The sequence below is a fragment of the Phaethon lepturus genome, unplaced genomic scaffold (genome assembly GCF_000687285.1).
Source record: "Phaethon lepturus isolate BGI_N335 unplaced genomic scaffold, ASM68728v1 scaffold3066, whole genome shotgun sequence".
Lineage (NCBI taxonomy): Eukaryota > Metazoa > Chordata > Aves > Phaethontiformes > Phaethontidae > Phaethon > Phaethon lepturus.
The window spans coordinates 1-18,386 of record NW_010543891.1 but is presented as its reverse complement, the minus strand read 5'-3'; the positions used below and the strand labels follow the sequence as shown (position 1 = coordinate 18,386).

The 18,386-nt window shown below is 38.1% G+C and overlaps 1 protein-coding gene across 1 annotated transcript; it reads right to left on the bottom strand.

Annotated features, from left to right (window-relative positions):
• Nucleotides 1-363: 363 nt before the first annotated feature.
• NMU (neuromedin U) lies at nt 364-15,190 on the bottom strand. Its single transcript, XM_010288467.1, has 8 exons — nt 15,140-15,190; nt 11,267-11,314; nt 11,110-11,169; nt 10,553-10,582; nt 10,396-10,446; nt 8,300-8,374; nt 2,989-3,042; nt 364-399 (listed from the first exon to the last, which is right to left on the bottom strand). The coding sequence occupies exons 1-8, from the start codon at nt 15,188-15,190 to the stop codon at nt 364-366; spliced, it is 405 nt and encodes a 134-aa protein (XP_010286769.1).
• Between the last annotated feature and the right edge of the window lie 3,196 nt (nt 15,191-18,386).

Sequence of the window (18,386 nt, the reverse complement as noted above, 5' to 3'; positions counted from 1 at the left end):
TGTCAGTTTACTTCTCAGTATGTGTTTGACAAGTAGTTGAATCAGTTCTTCCTGACACAAACTTATCATCATTGGTAACGTTCCAAACTGTTTACAAATCTGGGATATTTTCCAATTGTTGCTGCCAGAAACACCTCTGTGTTCTCTGCTCTAGGAGCTGAGTACCTACAACTTCTCTCCACTTCATCTGAAGATAACATGAATTTAACACATCTGGGAGAAGTTTGGCTTAGTTAGCCAAACTTAACTACACAGTTAAAGGCTTTCTGAGACTACTTCTCAGCATAAATATTGTGGCCTATTTGTATAAAAATAAACTCATTTATTGTAGATTGTGATTAAATGTATTAAATAAATACCTCCTTAGCGAAAATCCACTGATCTCCTTCCATTGCGTGGCTGAAAGACAAATATTCAATAAGCATTCTACAAAACTGAATGGTTTCAGTAACAAAGCCCCGCTCAACTTGGTATGCATAGAAATCAGTAAACTTCTCAGCTTTGTCAACATGATCATGAAAGATAAACCTGAGCCCAGTTATTGTTTAATGTATATTCACCTCTGGAGGAGAATTATACAGTGACTTTTACTACATATAGATTGAAGAATTAATTATGCCCATCTTGTACGATTTTATAAGGGGGAAAAAGCCACAAGAAGTCAGAGAGACCATTATCCCTCATTCTTTTTGCATTTTCTTAAAATGTGCTTTCAGATTATTGTTATTGTTGCATTATGAATGTTTGTTGCAATTAACTGTGGTGGTGCATCCCCGCCCCAGCTCGATAAGCCTTGGCCTCGGAGCAGAGAGTTTGGTGGTCAAGGGCCCCTTGACTGTAGAAAGTGCTCTTCCATAGATGAGAATAACTCACCATCCCCAGACAGCCTTGGAGCACATCTTATCTAGCCGGGATTCGGGTGGATGAGTACCAGCATCACTGGGATGTCAAGAATTCTAGCAATTGCCAGCAAATGATTTGTGGCAAGGATGGAAATATACTGATGCCTAAAGTCGATCATCTCCGAGTCCTATAAACAGTGGTCCCAAGTGAGACCATTTGATCTCTCCTGGACCGCAGCAGGCTGTGACCAGCATCTCCCTCTGAGTGGGACACCTCTCAGAGCCCATGAACCCTCAAGTTTGTGATCAACTCAGAGGCTCAGCTGATCACCCATTGAGCGATGAAAAGCATTCGATAGGAGTATTCCAGCGAATTTGAGGGGGGCATTTAAAGATACTTTTGTACATATTTATCTTTTTTCTTTATATCTCTTCAAGTGTCTGATCTTAGTATGTTGCTGTGATTTAATACTGTGATTTGTCTCAATATCATTAATCTTCGTAAGTTTTAGGTTAATTATGTTACTAAGTTACACATGATTTGATATTGTGATTTATCTTAATAGTGTTAGTGAGTTTGTTTGCTGTCATTTTAAAGTTACACCAGGCACTACACCAGAATCCCCAACACCCTATTCCTTTAGTTATAAAGCATTGACCAAGTCTGGGACTAGGAGTGGATTCAGCCACACCTAGACTCCTCCCTGAGAAGGAGTCTAGAAAGCAAGGGGGTCCACTCTGAACCTCGTGACTCAACGGGAGGGCATTCCTTTACTTTCCTTACCTAACCTTAGTCATAAACCACTGACCAAGTCTGGGACTATGGGTGGATTTTGGTCCACTCTGAACCTCATGACTCACAGGAGGGTCTCCCCTACTTTCTCTCCTCAATATACATATAAGACACATTAAACAAATTTGATCCACAAGCAAATCATTCCATTCTAATTGTAACTTGGTTTCTCCTTGTACACCTTTTTGTTAAGTGAGTAATAGAGTGAATCTTGCCAACAAATTCTGTTAAGTTGTACGTTTTACAAATCTTTATTAAAATCATTCACTTTCTGATATCTTTGGTGATGACTCTTTAAGTGGCCCTACCACTCGCTCGTTACATTAACAAACAAATATGTAAGTCACTCTCAATGTTTTTACTTTTAGACTGTGTTCTTTAACGTAAGCAAAGAGTTTTTCTCTTTTCACTTGGTCATTTTCAGAAATATTTTGCACTACTGAGGGACTTGATACAATTTCTACTAAAGCTGATAGAAAATTTCTTATTGAGCTTAATAGGGATTTGATTTTTACTTTGGCATCATGAATGCACTGATGTTAATATTGCCCTTAACTTTGGCCTGTTGTTAGAACTCTAAAGATCCAAGCCTGATACATAAGAAATGTAACTGTACAAATTTGCTGTCTTTTCATTAGAATCATAGAATAATTTAGGTTGGAAAAGACCTTTCAGATCATCAAGTCTAGCCACAGCCACTTTCTTATTTAAAGCTATTAGACATTTTCTTATTTAAAGCTGTTACCCACTTTCTTATTTAAATAGAAAAAAAATATTAACCAAAATTGAGGGAGTTATTATTAAGTCTGACTTGCCATCTTTATCTCACTCAGTTTTTTAAAATGGAGTATTGCATTAAAGATGAATGGAGTAGTTTCATTCTTATGAGAATTTCTATATCTGGTTTCTAACCCTACTGGCCAGAATACAAGGAAAACAGGATGGTCAGGCCCAGTAGCTGTTTTGATACAGCCTGTAAGCATGGCGTTGTATTTATGCCACATGCAAATGTACTGTGTTGAGCAATGCTTTAAAAGGATTGTCCAAGATGCCATATTTTCCAGAACTTTCTCTGAGAATTATATACGTAATAACCAATGACTTATTAAGGCATAGCATGGTATCATGGATACACAAACATTAAGAGATGTACAAGAACTTCCTACTATGCCTTTATTTTAATCCAAGAAAATGGCTGGAGCAGATCTTGAGTAGTCCTACATAGTGGGATGCTCTTATTGAAAAAAGCATCCTCAGTCACAGTAATTCTTACTGTAATTCACTGGTCTCTCTACTTTCTGTTTTGTAACTCTTGTCATGAAACAAAAAGAAAAAAAGTCGAACAAGCCATACCCTGTAGAAAAAGTAGCCTCTGCTTTGAATCCCTCCAGGTCCTTGAAGTTCTTCCTGAAAAAAAGTATTTTAGATCATATCTACTCTTGTGAATTAATACATATAGAGAGGTTGTTTACGTACATATTAGAAGTATTTCTTCAGTCCTACTATACAGTCTTGCCCTTTAAGGAATGCTTTATGTATATTTCTCCATGTCAGTAACAAGAAGTTCATGTTGTCATGTAGAAATAGCAGAAAATATATGAATGAGGGCCAAATTCCACCTGAAGCTTTGACTCAGTTCAGACTGCTTTAGAATGGTACTAGTAATGATGAGCAGCCTTTGCCTTCGACTTTCCAGGTTTCATTACCCAGACCCAACCAGAGTGTCTTCATGATAGCCGAGTCTCTACAGACAAAACAGAGTTGATCTTTGCACCTCACAGAAGGACAACAATGCAAAGCTTCAATATCAGAAATACTTGGGCTCCTCCCAGGAATGAGATCCCAGTCTGTTCCCAGAGGTGTATCATGATCACCCCTCTCAGGTTAACTCCCGGAGAAAAGACCAGTGCTTATGATACTCTATCCTGCCCGTGCTGCACACACTGAGAAACAACTCTCTACTGCTCCATACAGCAAGGCAGGGGGAATGAACGATGAAGAAAACAGAAATTCCATTTAAATGTAACAAGTACAAAGCATGAGGTATCCAATTGCTTTAACGAGTCCTTCATGATTAGACAACACATAAGCTTAATCACAGTATTTTCATTGCTTTTGTTAATATTAGATATATGAGTGAGGTATCTGTCCTGCAGGCAGGGAGACAGGCCAATTGAAAAACAAAGTAGTTCAAATCTCATATTTACCAGAACATAAAATTTAAATGGAATTTATTTAAAAATGATGGGGTTTTCCAATCAAAAACTGGGGTCATGTGATCTCTTGGGTAATGATCATAACCTGACTTGTCACAGAAAGACATCACTTCATGCTCTATTCTAATGCTCTATCAACTGTTTAAAATGGGATGGCTCCCATAATTTCCAAACACAGGACTAGCTTCAATGAAGGGAAGCTTTCAAAGGAAGTAGGGTTTAAACTACACATCATTTGTGAGTCTTGCTTGTCATTGTTACTTCAGTTCTTCAGGTATACCATGATACCCAGTTTTGTTGCTGTATGTAAAACATCGGGATGTTATATTGTTCACCTCATTGTAGCATTACCTGGTTTGAAATAACTCATCTCAGATCCATAATCCATTCAATACTATAGTTTTTAATATTTAAAAAGTCTAAAAATTTGTCCGTTAATGGAGTCTTGTACCTTGCCATCAGGGTGTCATGATATTTATATTTCATTATGTTTCTATTCAAAGTGTCAACAAAAATAGAACCAGAAACAAAACAGGTAGTGTTTTAAGTTAAGGAAACTGATCTAGAACATAAAGGGAATCACGAGTACAATTACTAATATAAAATTTTGTTTATGTCATTATGTCATTCTCTGCTTACAGCCAGACACTTCTTAAAGAAGATGACAGTTCCCTTGTTTGGTTTCATGTCAGAAGGTTGGTATTAGAAAACCACTGAAGCCAAAATCTGTCTTCACTGTTAACACGTGCCTTCTAAAACTTCCAAGGGTTTGGAGATGTTACAAAATAACTAACACATGCTGTAGTGCACAAGCATGTATATTCACAAACCTGCATGTATGTATTTGTATACGGAAATGTATGTATTCATGAAAAAGTGTGTTTGTTTAGAGTTTAATGCCTGTCCTCTAGAAGTTATCTTGTTCAATCTCTTAGATTGACTTGCCAACAAAGTGCTCTTGATTCTTCTAAGATCATATTATATCAGCCAAGATGGCGCTCAAGAGGGATCAAATTCATGACAAAACCTGGTGTCAGTCCAAACAGGGAAGAAAAAAGTAGATTTAATAGAGCATGTTTCCTCCTTCACCCATCTACCTTTTCAATTCCTTGTCTGGTCGGGGAGAGAGGTGGGTGTGTTTGTTTACAGCAGGTTCTGGCTTTCTTTCCAGTATTTGGGCAGAGGGAGAAGAATCGGCAGCAAGCTAACCCTTCCTGAGGCACCTTCTCTGACACCAGTCAGATAGCCCACCCAAAGGTGGGTAGCCCACAGGAGCAGGGGGGCTTCCTGCTCCATGGGGCATTGGACCTCCTCTGCATATCTTAGGCAGGGTTGCTCCGATCCTCTGCTGGCTTTAAAGTTTACCTCTGCCATTTCCCCATCAGCCCATCCGGTAGAGTCTCTTGGTAAGATAGATTTATACCTTTCACACATTCAGGGAGTAATTGCAGTACCTTTATTAGTGATGGCAGGTTATTTCAGTGTTTTCTTAATTTTCTTATAAACTGGTATGGCCCTCAGGAATAATATTTAGAGAGGATTTTAAATGCTTACACTAAAATATACTGAAGTCTGCCATATAAACAAATATGATAAGCATAATATGGGTGAATTCCAAAGATTTATTATGACATGAAAATAAATAAGGTGCATGCAAAAATAGAAAAACCAAAAGAGTCTGCAAAGGAAATTGATTCCAGAAGATGCTACTACTTTGTAAATGTCTGGTGTTTATGCACTGTACAGGAGTAAATAACACCTTTAACAAGCTGACTGGTATTCACAGCAGGTATTGAGAACAGGAAATAAAAAAAAGTTTCTTTCTATAAAATGCAATTAAATTTAGAGCTGTTTTATTGTTTCCTTAGATTTATATGAATATTTTAAAATGGCTATATTCTGTAAGCGTTGGCCATGTCGTTACTTCACAATGCGTAACATCACAACTGCAGATTAAAGACTACTACTTATCACAGTGCAGAATGGTTGGAATTCTAACTGTTGCTATTTGCATGTACCACTCGTTAAGAGTATGATAATACAAATAATAGGAGACAGATCTTTTAAAAATTAGCTACTTAAAAAGATGACTATGGAAACACATAATACTCATCATCATCCATTCATTTCCGTTTTTAAAAATCTGATAAAAATAAGGTACCTTACAAAAAGACACTTGATAAAATGTTTGCCTTTTGCCACAAAGTTATATCTGCCTGCTCTGGGCTCATTCCCAAACACTATAGAATTTTTTGTCAGTTTTTTTTTTTAAATTTCCTTTGGAAGAAATATTTCCAAACACTATCTTAAAAAAATGACTTTTTGTATCATTGTATGTTTGCACTTTATATCAGATAGCTAGGATACTTTTTAATTTTTTCCCAAGGATTTGTACAGTATGGACTTCGATGTTAAAAAAAGTCTAAATTTTATGTCACATGATGGCTTCACAGCTCTTAAACAGAAGCAATTTATTAAATTTCATTTGTAAGCTGTTATATGTATTACGACTCTCTTTAAATATATATAGAAAGACACATGACCTGACTGATAGACTTTGTAACATTTGATATTATTATTACTTGGCAAAATAACCTTATAGTTTCTTTTTTGAGCCCACTAAAAATAAAACTGCCACAGGGAGGCTGAAATATGTTGGAATATGCCAAATATGCTATGAATTTTAAGTTATTGTTTGGTAATTAATGTATTCTATTTCCACTAATTATGGCATCAACCTCAGTGGAAGTAAATTCAGGATGCTAAAGTATTCTAGCAAAGGACTATATTGGATTTAAAAGTCAGTTTGTTTTCACTTACAGCAATTTTGTGTTCTGGCAGTTGTGCTTTCCTTCCCATTCTTTGTCTTATTTGACATATATGTTCATTTAAAAGCATAAAGAACAATTCCAAGAACATTCTTTGCCTGTGTATAGGTCCAATAGCATAAATACAGTTCACGTCAATGTCACCACAGAAGGTAATTTTTTTCCCTGTATTTTCCTTTCAGATGTGTAATGGATTAAAATTTTCACAACAATTTTAGTCCATGAGTAGATGTACCAACTCTTTACGTTCTTATCTGTGGCCATGTTCTGTCACTGGATAAGAAAAATGTGCCATTAGTTTTTACATAGTTCCTCCACATTTACAATGCAGTAGAAGCGTAGGAAAAATAAGCATAGAGTTAAAACCAGTCTCCTCATTGCTCAGTAAGGAATCATTCCCTTTTTCCCTTCCCCATGCAAGTCACAATTGCATAGACTTCTGTGATGCCTTCTCTTGCTTGTTACCTCTTTGCCTGTACTTTAATACGTGTGTATAATATTGAGATGGGATTTAAATAGTGACACAGTAATGTTTTCTGTTGTGCTTTCCATCCTGTTCCTAGTGATTCAGGGCATACAGATGAGATTATACAGTGATCCGAAGATAGGGGTAGATAATATTACCAACCCCAACTGTGGCCAGATGAAAGCTGACATACATAATCATAGGATTAAGAGTTCATTGAAAATGTGGGAATTAACAACACAGCTTTTATCTGGATTAATAAAGGAAGAGTCCTACTTGTGGGGATGCCACTGTCCAAGTTCTAAATATCATCTATGTATACCCATTTTAACTTGTGTATCAGTGAATATAAGGAATCATATCAATCTAAGAAGTCATTGTAAAACAGGAAGAAGCTGCGTCCTAGATTTTGGTATATGTTATTATACAGGAATCTTCAGTACTCTCCTAGAGAAAGATTCTTATATATTAGCCTGCATTTTTCTCTTCTCTCCATAGCTCCGTGAAGGAGATGGACATTAGCTTTTTGATTTTTTAAATTTGTAATTGTATTTGCAGGAAATAATACACCCAAATGTTACGATATTTTGGAAACAGTGGGGCTATTTCCCTTGATGTGAAATTTTTGTTCCAAAACACACTACATTTCTATGGGAAATTAATTCCACAGAGAACTTATCTGCACCTTAAGTTAAACAGTAAAATTGTCTATGAATTCCTTGGAAATTCTTAGTGTTATAAGTCATAAATAATATACATTGAAGGAGTAGATATGGTTTGAATTCCAGACAGGGGAAAAAAAGAACCCCACTAGAAAATATAATTTAACTGCAATAGAAAGGTACAGATAAATTTGAAAGTATTTTTCTTTTTATAAAAGAATAAATACATAGGCTCTACCATTGTTCTGTGTTATGCGTATATTAATTCAGCGTTTTTTGGTTTTAAATGTTAAATATCAGCAGGATTATTTTTCGCTAATCTAAGTATAGAAAAAACCCTCAAATTTCTAATGAAAATACACTAGTGTGATATTAAATCTTGAAAATAAAAGTGTTATGAGCAGAAAGGTCTACAAGGACATTTTTAGAAGAGCTACTGAATCACAAGGTGTGATTCACGCATGCATGCATGCAGAGTTTAAGTTTACATACGTCCACTTTGTATCTCTTCAGTCTTCTCTCATTGAGCTGGGGAACGAGTTGCAGCAAAGGGTGCAGGACAGACGACTGAGAGGACATGAACACAGACACATGAGCAACAATAAAGTTTGGACTTCATGATGCAAAAAGTCTCTTCCCGCAGTATTGGCTTATGGACCAAACACGCACCAAAAAAGGACTAAAGATGTTAGTTGAGAAACTTGTTTTTTTGAACACTCTGACTTGATAGCAGGTACCAACACTTACATTTACACTACGAATGTGACTCAGGCAGCAATGGAGGGAAAAGCTATGCGTCCTCCCCTTTACTCATTGACAGCTCAGAACTGTTTACAGGCTTCTTGCCCAGGCAATTGCAATTATTCAGACTTTGATCAACCTCTGTGAGTGGTACAGAGAACATTTCCATACGCTACCCTTACTACAATTATCTGCTATGGAAGTTAGCAGCTTCAGTCTCTGTTGTACTGAAAAGTGCATTTTACTTTGAAGTAACTTAAATTACAGCAAGATTTTTTTTTTTTTTTTTTTTTTTTTGCTAGAAAACAATTTGCAGGAGGCATCCACTCTCAACTGAAATTTGCAACCTGGCACCGGTCACTCTGCCTAAGAGATAAGCTCCAATCCTGAAATTCTTTGTGTTCAACAAGACTTTATGCTTGCAGACAGCCTGGTTAAGGACACTGGCATTGTGTGCAGTGTAAGTGGCAAAACACAGCCATGTGGGCTTGTGGTTCATAGTGAGAAATAAAGTAGAAAAACCCATGTTCCACCAACCAACTTAAACCTTCAACTCATGTAAACATAATTTGAAAAAAATAATGCATTTTTGATGCAATACTTCTTACCAAAGTAATACAACAAAGAGAAATATAATGTATGGAATAACTAGAGTTACCAAAGTGATAATGTACTTAGTAGGTGGAATGAACCTGCCTATTCGGCGCCAATTTTGCACTGTCTACTAAGGTAGGCAATGTGGTGTCGTAATATCTAAAAAAGTAGAGTCTGATGTGAGTGGAGCAGTTAGAAGGCTACCCAGCTGGCTACTTGGGCTCTGTCTTGCAGTCAGTGGAGAGAGGTTAATAAAGCCAAAGAATGATGGAGCTCACCTAAGTTAGTATCTCTGAAAACTGGGCTAGAAAACAGTCCACAGAACAGCTAAACCAGAAGTGAGAAAACAGTAATCCCTGGGGGCAGGCCGGGGCAAAGGTATTCAGGATGGGGACAAAGGCGGATGCAGCAACCTCTTAAGCAGGAACAGCAGCTCATTTCACTGTGCCTTGGTTACCACTAAAACCTCCAGAGCAGCTCTATCATGAAAACACTGGCCACAGTATCAGCAATATCACTTTCTAGGAAATATACCACATATTTCTGAATAATTGTAAAGAACAAGGCAAAAATGGACATTATCATATAAGAATGATTGTTAAGAAATGAGAAAACACAAATCTGTTTAACTTTCTCAAAATCCTATGCTGCACAGAAAAACAACATAGATGCACAGAAAGAACAGATTATGGCTGCACTTTAAAAGCAAGAATGGATAACATGCAGTTTCTTTGTTGGTTTATGAGAATATTTTTATAGCAACAATACTAGGCTATTTTTAAAATAATATTTTTCATTTGAAACATCATCCAAAGTCTGAATGAGACTTAAATACTATTTTGCCTGATACATATTTATGACATGCACAAGTAAACAAATACAATTTAATTAATAATTAATTAAAAAACATTAAGAGTTCTTAATATTTACGGTCATGTTCTCAACTTCTATAAATTTGCATTATTCCACTGCATATGTTATGTTCCAGTACCAGAAACAATCTTATTCTTAAATGTTGTAATGACAAGATTAAGATGCAGCTGAGATTCCATGATTGATTGGTCAGTTTTTTGCACAGCTGGACAGTATTGATAATTCTCTCCCATGTTACTAAAACACAATCTATGTCTTAAACATGAAACTGTCAGTCCTGAGCTTGCTATACAGTTGGAGAGACTATTGCAGAAAGGACCATTACCTTGGTTTTAGGTACAAGCGCACATGTACTCACAAGGAGGTGCTTTGCCACTTACCATGATGTCTGAGTTGCCTGAGTCATGAGTCTTAGAATAATGAAATAAGAACTGTTCAAAAAAATTAAAAGTGGGGTTTTACTACAAAAGAGGGCAAGAGTGTTATGATTTTCTTGACAATTTTAATGTGATCATAAAACATACATGGAAATCTTACCCTTTTGGTGTTGTCTTTTTCATCTAAAACCTGTAGAAATAATAATCAGCAGAGAAACTTTTATTTGTGAAAAAAAAAGAAAAAAGAAAAATTGGCAATTTTGATTACATCATAAACTTTTCAGTACTGGGTTGGAATATTGTCCTTCCTTGACATGTCTTTGCTTATCTATGTAATTACTCTTTTCAAACCCTGTAGAGAGCATTGATTACTCTCCAGTATAAAGGGTCAATAAGTATATATCCTTTATATATCCCTAGATTCTCCTAAGTAAATTTCTTTCTCCATTGAGAGCTCATCGTTTTTCTAATCTAGAACACTAAAACACCTGAAACCTTGTATCCAACCTGGAGTCTATTTTCCAAAAATTGGAGTCTCTACAATTAACTTTAATAGGTGTTAGGCTAGGACACATAGCATTTCAGAGTAAGAACTGACAGTATTACTTCCAGCACTGAATGATGCTTCAGATACTGGGTCCTCAGAATTCACTGGAGACACTGGCACACTGAGGGATCAGGCTTCAGAAATGCCAAGTAGTCTTTCATGTGTGTTACCTGTGGTTTCTGGAGAAATCCCATGACCAGAAAACAAAGTTCTTCCAGCGCAGTGGATGCCTAACGCAAAGAAAACATGAACGCAGGTATCACACTTCCAATCCTGCTGCATATAGCAAATAATATCAAAATGAAAAGTAACCTCTGTCTGACTCACCAGGGTCTGAGGATCTGTGGACAGGTAAGCAGAACATGCATCGTCTATCTGTAAAAGTTCACACAGTCCTTTTTTAAGAAGTCAGATTAGTAAAAACAAGTGAAATACGTGTATTTTCAGAAACAGTTCAGTGCAACTAAAGGCATGGTAAGCTTGTCCACTTTTAGGAATCCTTATAGGTATATTCATGAAATATTTTGCATTCAAGGGGGAAAAAAAGCCCTTAACCATATGAAAGAAAATTATACTTGCTTGATTTGAACAAATACATACATATCTATGTCCTTTATTCTCTTATCTGCCCCATTTGCCTCTTATTTGTTACTTTCTCAGACTAAGTCATATTTTAAATCATGATTTTAAGCATCTGGGGTATGGACTATGAACTTAAATCTCTTCTGCGATATCTTTGGATTATACAAAACTGCAAAGAAAATGACAAAACTAAAGCAAGGGATTCAATGAGCAGTCCTCAAACACACCTTTTCCAACTGGATTCCAGCATCCCTGTGGGTGTATGACATACGCATCTCTTGAGTGATTATATGTGCCAGCACACCTTATGCATGCCAGGAAATTTGCGTTGAGTCACCAACCAGCCAGTATCCAAGGTTTGCACTGATTTCTTTGGCAAATGAGGAGCGTTAGAAGGTTATGTTTAAAGGAGGTGGTTCCCAAATCACAGTACTAGTAAGAGATTTGTTAAATATATTTCAAGGGATCTAAACTCAAAGAGCACTGTGGAAGAGTTCATTGTTGATGAACTTAGACACGTCAGCACGGAATGGAATGTGACACACAGGTACAAAACCAAAACAAATAATTCACAAACCAAACCAAGAAGTCTCAGCTCCCATTTCATCTGGGTCAAAACAAATGTCCATTTAGCTCTACATCTTGTCCCCAAAAAAGGCCAAATGTTGACAGCCAGGGAAGAGCCTAAGAGAAGACCAGTGGTTGAGTAAAACCCATGCTCTCCAACCATCAGGAATCTGTGGTGCAAGCATTTTGAGTCAGAAATAGGTCCTTTGTAATAAAAACTCTGTGGATTTCTGTGCTGTGAATTTGACCACTCTCTCTCTGAACCTTTTAGCACCCACAACGTCCTGTGACAAGGTTTTCTTAAACACTGTGTGAAATACCACTTCTGTTTGTCTTGATCAGTATTTTCAAAGCTATCTCCATTCAGTGCTATCACAAGCTTGTCTTGGAAGAAGTAATGAATAAGTGATTCCTATCCATCCTCTCCTTACTGTTCATGACTTTGTGTAGACAATTAATAACATCCTCTTTCTGCTGTCTCTTTTCCAAGATGAAAGAATCCCATACTACTGAATCATTTTTAGCAGAGTTATTAATCAGGCAGGGAGAAGAAATGGAATAAAGGACATTCAAATTCATGGAAATAATATTACCAGTGATGAAATCTCAAAATATTCTATAAGGAAAAGAAAAAAATCTCTGGTACTCCAACTGAAGTTGCACAGTTTAATAATAATGAAAAAAAAAGAGGCTTAACTTTTCATTATATAACTTTAAAATTTTACCAATAGCAACCTGCATTGGTATGCACCATTTCTTCTGCTGAATATTTAATAATGTTATCTAGATGCCAGAAAGTTTTGCCAATCATCTAGTTCATAGACTGCATTAAAAATATTTCTTTTTAAATAAAGAGTGGAAAATATAATGGGTCTTATGATTTTATTATAGGTAAAAAGCCCTAAACAGCACTCTTTAGCAATGAAAACGTTAAATGAAAAAAGCAATAAACAAACAATGCATATTTGAGTACTTTGAGACAAAGATGATTCATTTCTCTAGAGACAATCTACGAGAAAGCATTAGCAGAGATAGTGGGAAAGCTAATAACTCACAGAATTTCCCTTTCAAATAGTTTTTGTTGGTAACACATCCTCCCCGCTCTCTTTTCCCTTTGTCTTGTGTTTGTCTCTGGGTATATTAATTCAGTTTCACTACTTTCAGAGTAAGGAAACATAAACAGAGAAATCAGCAGTGAAGGAAGTAAACTAAGCTGAAGTCATTTTGGAAGCCTATGTTTAAAATTTACTGTTTCTTCTTGTTGAGGGATTTTTTGTTCTTGTTTTTTATTAGTTTATTTGCTTGTTTTGTAGTTGGAGGTGACTATTAGAGAACTACCGTAATTCAGTAACAGGACAAGCCAGAGACTGCTTTGTGTTGGACAGAGTGCAAGGCAAGGTCTCTCTCAGCTAAAACCTGCATGGACAAAGCAAGGGCTGAGAAAAAGCCACAGTTCCTGTTAATTCCTTCTCAGAAAATAGAAATAAAATTTTAATTCTCAGTGATTTGCTCTCCTATCTGAGAAATGCGGCCTGAAGGTGGGAGCTTGTGAGTTGTTTGGGGTTGGTTAAATAACATAAAGAAAAAAAAGGATGCGAGAGACAAGTAAAGGAACACAACACTTATTTATGGAGTTCCCGTATTTATAAACTCAGAGTCATTCCTGGAATATACTGGATTAATTTAGAGGCAGGGCTTTTCCTGAATGACCCAGTAATAAAGTAACAAACAAGGGAAGAACTGATTCTTTTCACTCCAAGAAACTTTGGTGAACTAGTATGATTCTGTAATCAGGTTGATTCAGGGTATATACATATGCATCTAATTCTCTTTCCTTAGACCCTCTCCAGTCCTGCATTTTTCCTGTTATAACAGTAAGTTTTATATCACTTATGTTACATAATTTGAGATGGAATTTATTATCTTATGCATACTTTTTTGTTCATTCGAATCAATGGAAACTTTGCCTACAGTTGGCATAGGGACAAATCCTATGTTACAACAAGCAAATCTTAGCAATAAATGCAGAAATGTATAAAATAACATTTTTTAATCCAGAATGTAAATAACTCATTTTCATTAACTCCTTAAGGCTATCAGGGCCTTACTTCCCCAAAAAAACACTTTTTCTCAGGTGATAAATTTCTCCAGGGCTTGTTCAAGTGCCAGTCTAGAAATATGTTGGCATTTGAGTCAACACTTCCAAAATAAGCTAAGGGGAGCCGACAGTAAGGGAAGCGTCTCCTGTAATGGTCTCAATAGGAAGAAATTTACACTCTGCATCTGTACCCCTGGTGAGTCACTTGCTTTCTAACATTATCAGAAGCTACAGAATTAAATGTCAACAGAATATTTGAAGGTTACAGCAACGCCAGGGCACGCAAGTTGCAAGCGAAACTCTGTGTGTGATGCCCTGACGCTCCATCTGTTCCAAACGGGCGGGGAAGAGCCCATGTTAACACACGTGTCACAACCTAGAGCCGAAACAAATGTTCATTTCAAAAATGAGAGTGGAAGTTACGATAGCGAGCAGTAGCAAAACGTTAGAGGGGCTAATTGACACGGTACATTATCCTTTATCTAGTAAATTGACAGGCTCAGGTAGGATTAAATACAGTGTCCCAGCCCTGTGTGCAGAACAGAAGAAGCAAGAGGTAAGACTGGATGAGTTGAAACAATTCCTGTGTATTGTGTACAGACTATAACAATACCTGATGGGACATTGTTTTTTCCAGGCACAGTGGCTGCCCTGGTCATAGGCAGTTAAATTACAACTGCTATCAAACGTAGCTTCTCCATTGAGCCAAGACAGTCTTTTTCCCCAGTGACATCTCAACGTCCAACCTCAACATACTCCTGGAGCAACTGTTCAGAAAATCTGTAACTCACACACTGAAGAAAATCTTCTTCACTGACGTCGGGATAGGAGAGCTACAGGAGAAGCATGACTGGAAGAAGCACCTGAACTCTGGAGAGCGAGGTGTGACTGTAGGAAGGATGGACACAGAAGGAGTGGAGTATAGCATACGGCAGTGTACAGGTGATACTTACCTCTTTCCACAGCTGCAAATCCTGATCTGTCTCGAGTGCTTGGGATGGCATCGGTGCACCTGGAAGCACAAACCATGCTTAGCAACGCTGTACAGCAAAGGCCATTTTTACAAGGAACCCATGTCAGGGATTTGAATAAAATCTCTGACCACGATATGATACCTAGCACACTTATTAACTGCAAGGTCTGAGAGCTGCGTGGTCCAAGGAAGTCTGTGGCCCCAGGTGTTGTAGGGTTTGTCCGGTAGTTTCTGCCTGCTCTTCATTAGCACCACAGCAGGAGGCTCCTTCACGAGCTCGGGGCAGACACAGACACTCACATCTCCCAGCAATAAGCAGTGTGGAAGTTACTCAGCTTTCACCAGGGGTCAGCTGGCATTAGTCTGTTCTCAGCGATAAGCAGCCAGCAAGAAACTTTGTGGGGCAGCTCTCGAATGCTACGACCTGCTCAGGAAATCACACTCCAGTGCCTGCCGCCTCCAGCTTTCCGAGAACTCCGCTCACCTCCAGCGCATGCGTTGCAAGTTGAGAATCTGGATCTGACCTCTTGCTTTGTTGTGTCTTACAATTCAACAATTAAACGTGTGCCATGTAACGTACACTTGCATATGGATGCTACCCGTGGTATGAACATGGCGTTTTTGAGAAGGTGGTACATGTGTAACTGGCTTTGTTTCCCCTGTTTGGTGTATGTGATGGGGAACAGCTCAGTGCCTTAGAGGACTGAATGTGTTACTGATTGCATAAAGCTGCAGTGACGCCGTGCCTGGCGTGGGGGCAGCTCCTTTCTCCGTCTCTGCCCACCCAGAGACTGGAAGTCCCTGTCTCTGGGTCCCTCACAACCCAGCGCCCGGAATATCCCCCTTCCCACGTTGTTATTTTATCTGGCATTATATTTCTAATAACAACATATTGTCAGGGTCTCTGTAAACGATAGAAATGAGCATCACTGAATTGTGAGTACACCAGACACCACGCAAGCATATCTGCGTGGGGATGTGTTGTAACTCACCTGGGAGAGAGATTGGTGCTGGAGAGGGTGGTGCTTTATCTGTACGGTCCTAGGGCTGCAGGAAACCCTGAGAAGTCACCTAATTTATCCCCCTGCCCAAAGTTGCTGCCTGTGAGCTGTAACTGACAGTTTATATACCGTTCTGAAAGACCACAGATTAATACAGATTTTATAACCTCCCAGGCAATTACCTGTGGTCACACTTTTTTCAAATACTCAAACCAAATAAAACAAGAAAGAGGTGAAGGTAGACTTAGCTAGAATGGCCAGGTGAGCAGGATATGAATGTCCATCATCTCCACTTGTTTTATAAGTGCCACTAATAACAATAATTTCAACAGTAGTTTCAGACATTAAGGGTAAGATTTAAAAAATACGTTTTGGTACTGGCACAGACTTGAGGTAGCTGGTTATTCCGGATGCTTGTTTTCCCCAAAAAAGAATGTAGAAGTGGCATGTTCTTTAAATCTCTGAGAGGTTCACATAATAACAAGTCTTCTTTCCAATGAAAAATCTGCTTTTTAGATGATTATTTCAGTTCAAAAAAAACTTCAAATACATTAAAGGTGCTACATTTCTCTTACTTTATTTTCTAATATTAAATTAGTTTATTCAAATGGGAGTATTGCCTGGGACTGGTATCCTGGTTGCAAAGGGTGGAACTGGACAACACTTCAAATCAACACACTTTCCCCATTAAATCTTTGCCTGCCCACCTCTGAACACTTCTGCCATTGCCTGGTTCCCAAGACTTTCCAGGGGGAGCAGAAGAAATCCAGTAGCCTGTAAAGACAGGCTTTTCTTAGGGCAGCAAGCAAGAAAGCCTGAATATTACAGCTTGGGGTGGTTTGGGGGGGAGGGGGTGTTGGTGTTGTTTTTTTTTGTTTGTTTGTTTGTTTTTTTGCCTGGAGCATAAACTTTTGGACAAAGGACGTATAATTATTTCACCAGCTCATTAAGTTCCCTTAACCTTTCTCCACTTATTCACAAAACTCTTACTTCACGTGCAGTCCCGTCTGTTTTGTGCTCACACGTAGGGCTATGTGTCCCCCAGTGCTGAGCGGTGCCCCTCCATCACCCCACCCAGAATAGTGCTGCAGCCCATAGAGTTCACTCATTTACACACACATTTACACACAATGGCACACACAGAGAAAAAGTAAGTTGTCTTGTAATATACACAAAGTTTCTATGGGGGGAAGAAGAAAAAAACAAACCAAAAAAGGGTGCTATCGAGGAAAGCTATCCTCTTCAAAAGGAACATGGAGGAGGAAATCCTTGCACAGAATTGACACGCCATGACATATTTCTTCTTTTATCCTTCAATTCTGCCAACTTCTAAAGACTCAACTTCTTCCAAGGCAGCAGAATGCCAGCTGCACAGTTTCAGTCACTTTTCAACCTGGGATTCACTTCTTAAATCTTCTCTTCCCTGCACTGCTCCCCCCACACAAGCTCCTGGCAATCATTTCTGTAAGTACAACGACAAAACACTGTGTGCCATTGCCCTCCCTCGCCCTCCTTTTCCTTCCCTCCCTTCTTCCACATCTCCAGAATTTATTTTTAACAGCATATTCAGTATACTGTGCTTAGATTTCTTTGATTCTTGATATTAAAAAAACACAACAAATCAGAACAAAACCTGGTTGTTTACTGATGAAAGTAACTCACACAAACATAATACAAAAGCAGAAATACTCCTTGCACAACAACTTATTTTGTGACGTTACTTCACAAGGTATAAGTAGTTAACCTATCTGTAGCAGGAAAATAGAATACAATAGAGTAGAATAGACTAGAGTAGAATAGAGTAGAAAGTGTGTTTTGTTAAAAAGCCCATTAGCTGTGCTCGTTTCACAAACACTCCCTGCTACAGAAATAGCGACTTTCAGGTGTAAGACAACATTTCAGATTAAATCAAGGTAACGAAGCTCTACGCCTGAAGCAGCTCTATCCTTTCCCACTTAACCCCACCCCCAGGGATTCCTCATGCAATAAATATTGCTTTAGGTTCGGCTAAATGACCTCCAGAGGGTCCTAAATTTTCCTACAACTCCGCGATACGCCTCTTTTCCTTAGCTTTTAAAATCAGAGCAAATTATATTTAAAATTAAATCGCTTCTAACAAAAGCCACTTCCCCAAGTTGCTGGAGCGTAGGTTTGCCAGGACGGGGTAATCCTGCCGGGATACAAGAGAAACACCCCCAAAAAGCAAGCCCTGAAACCGTGCCCGGC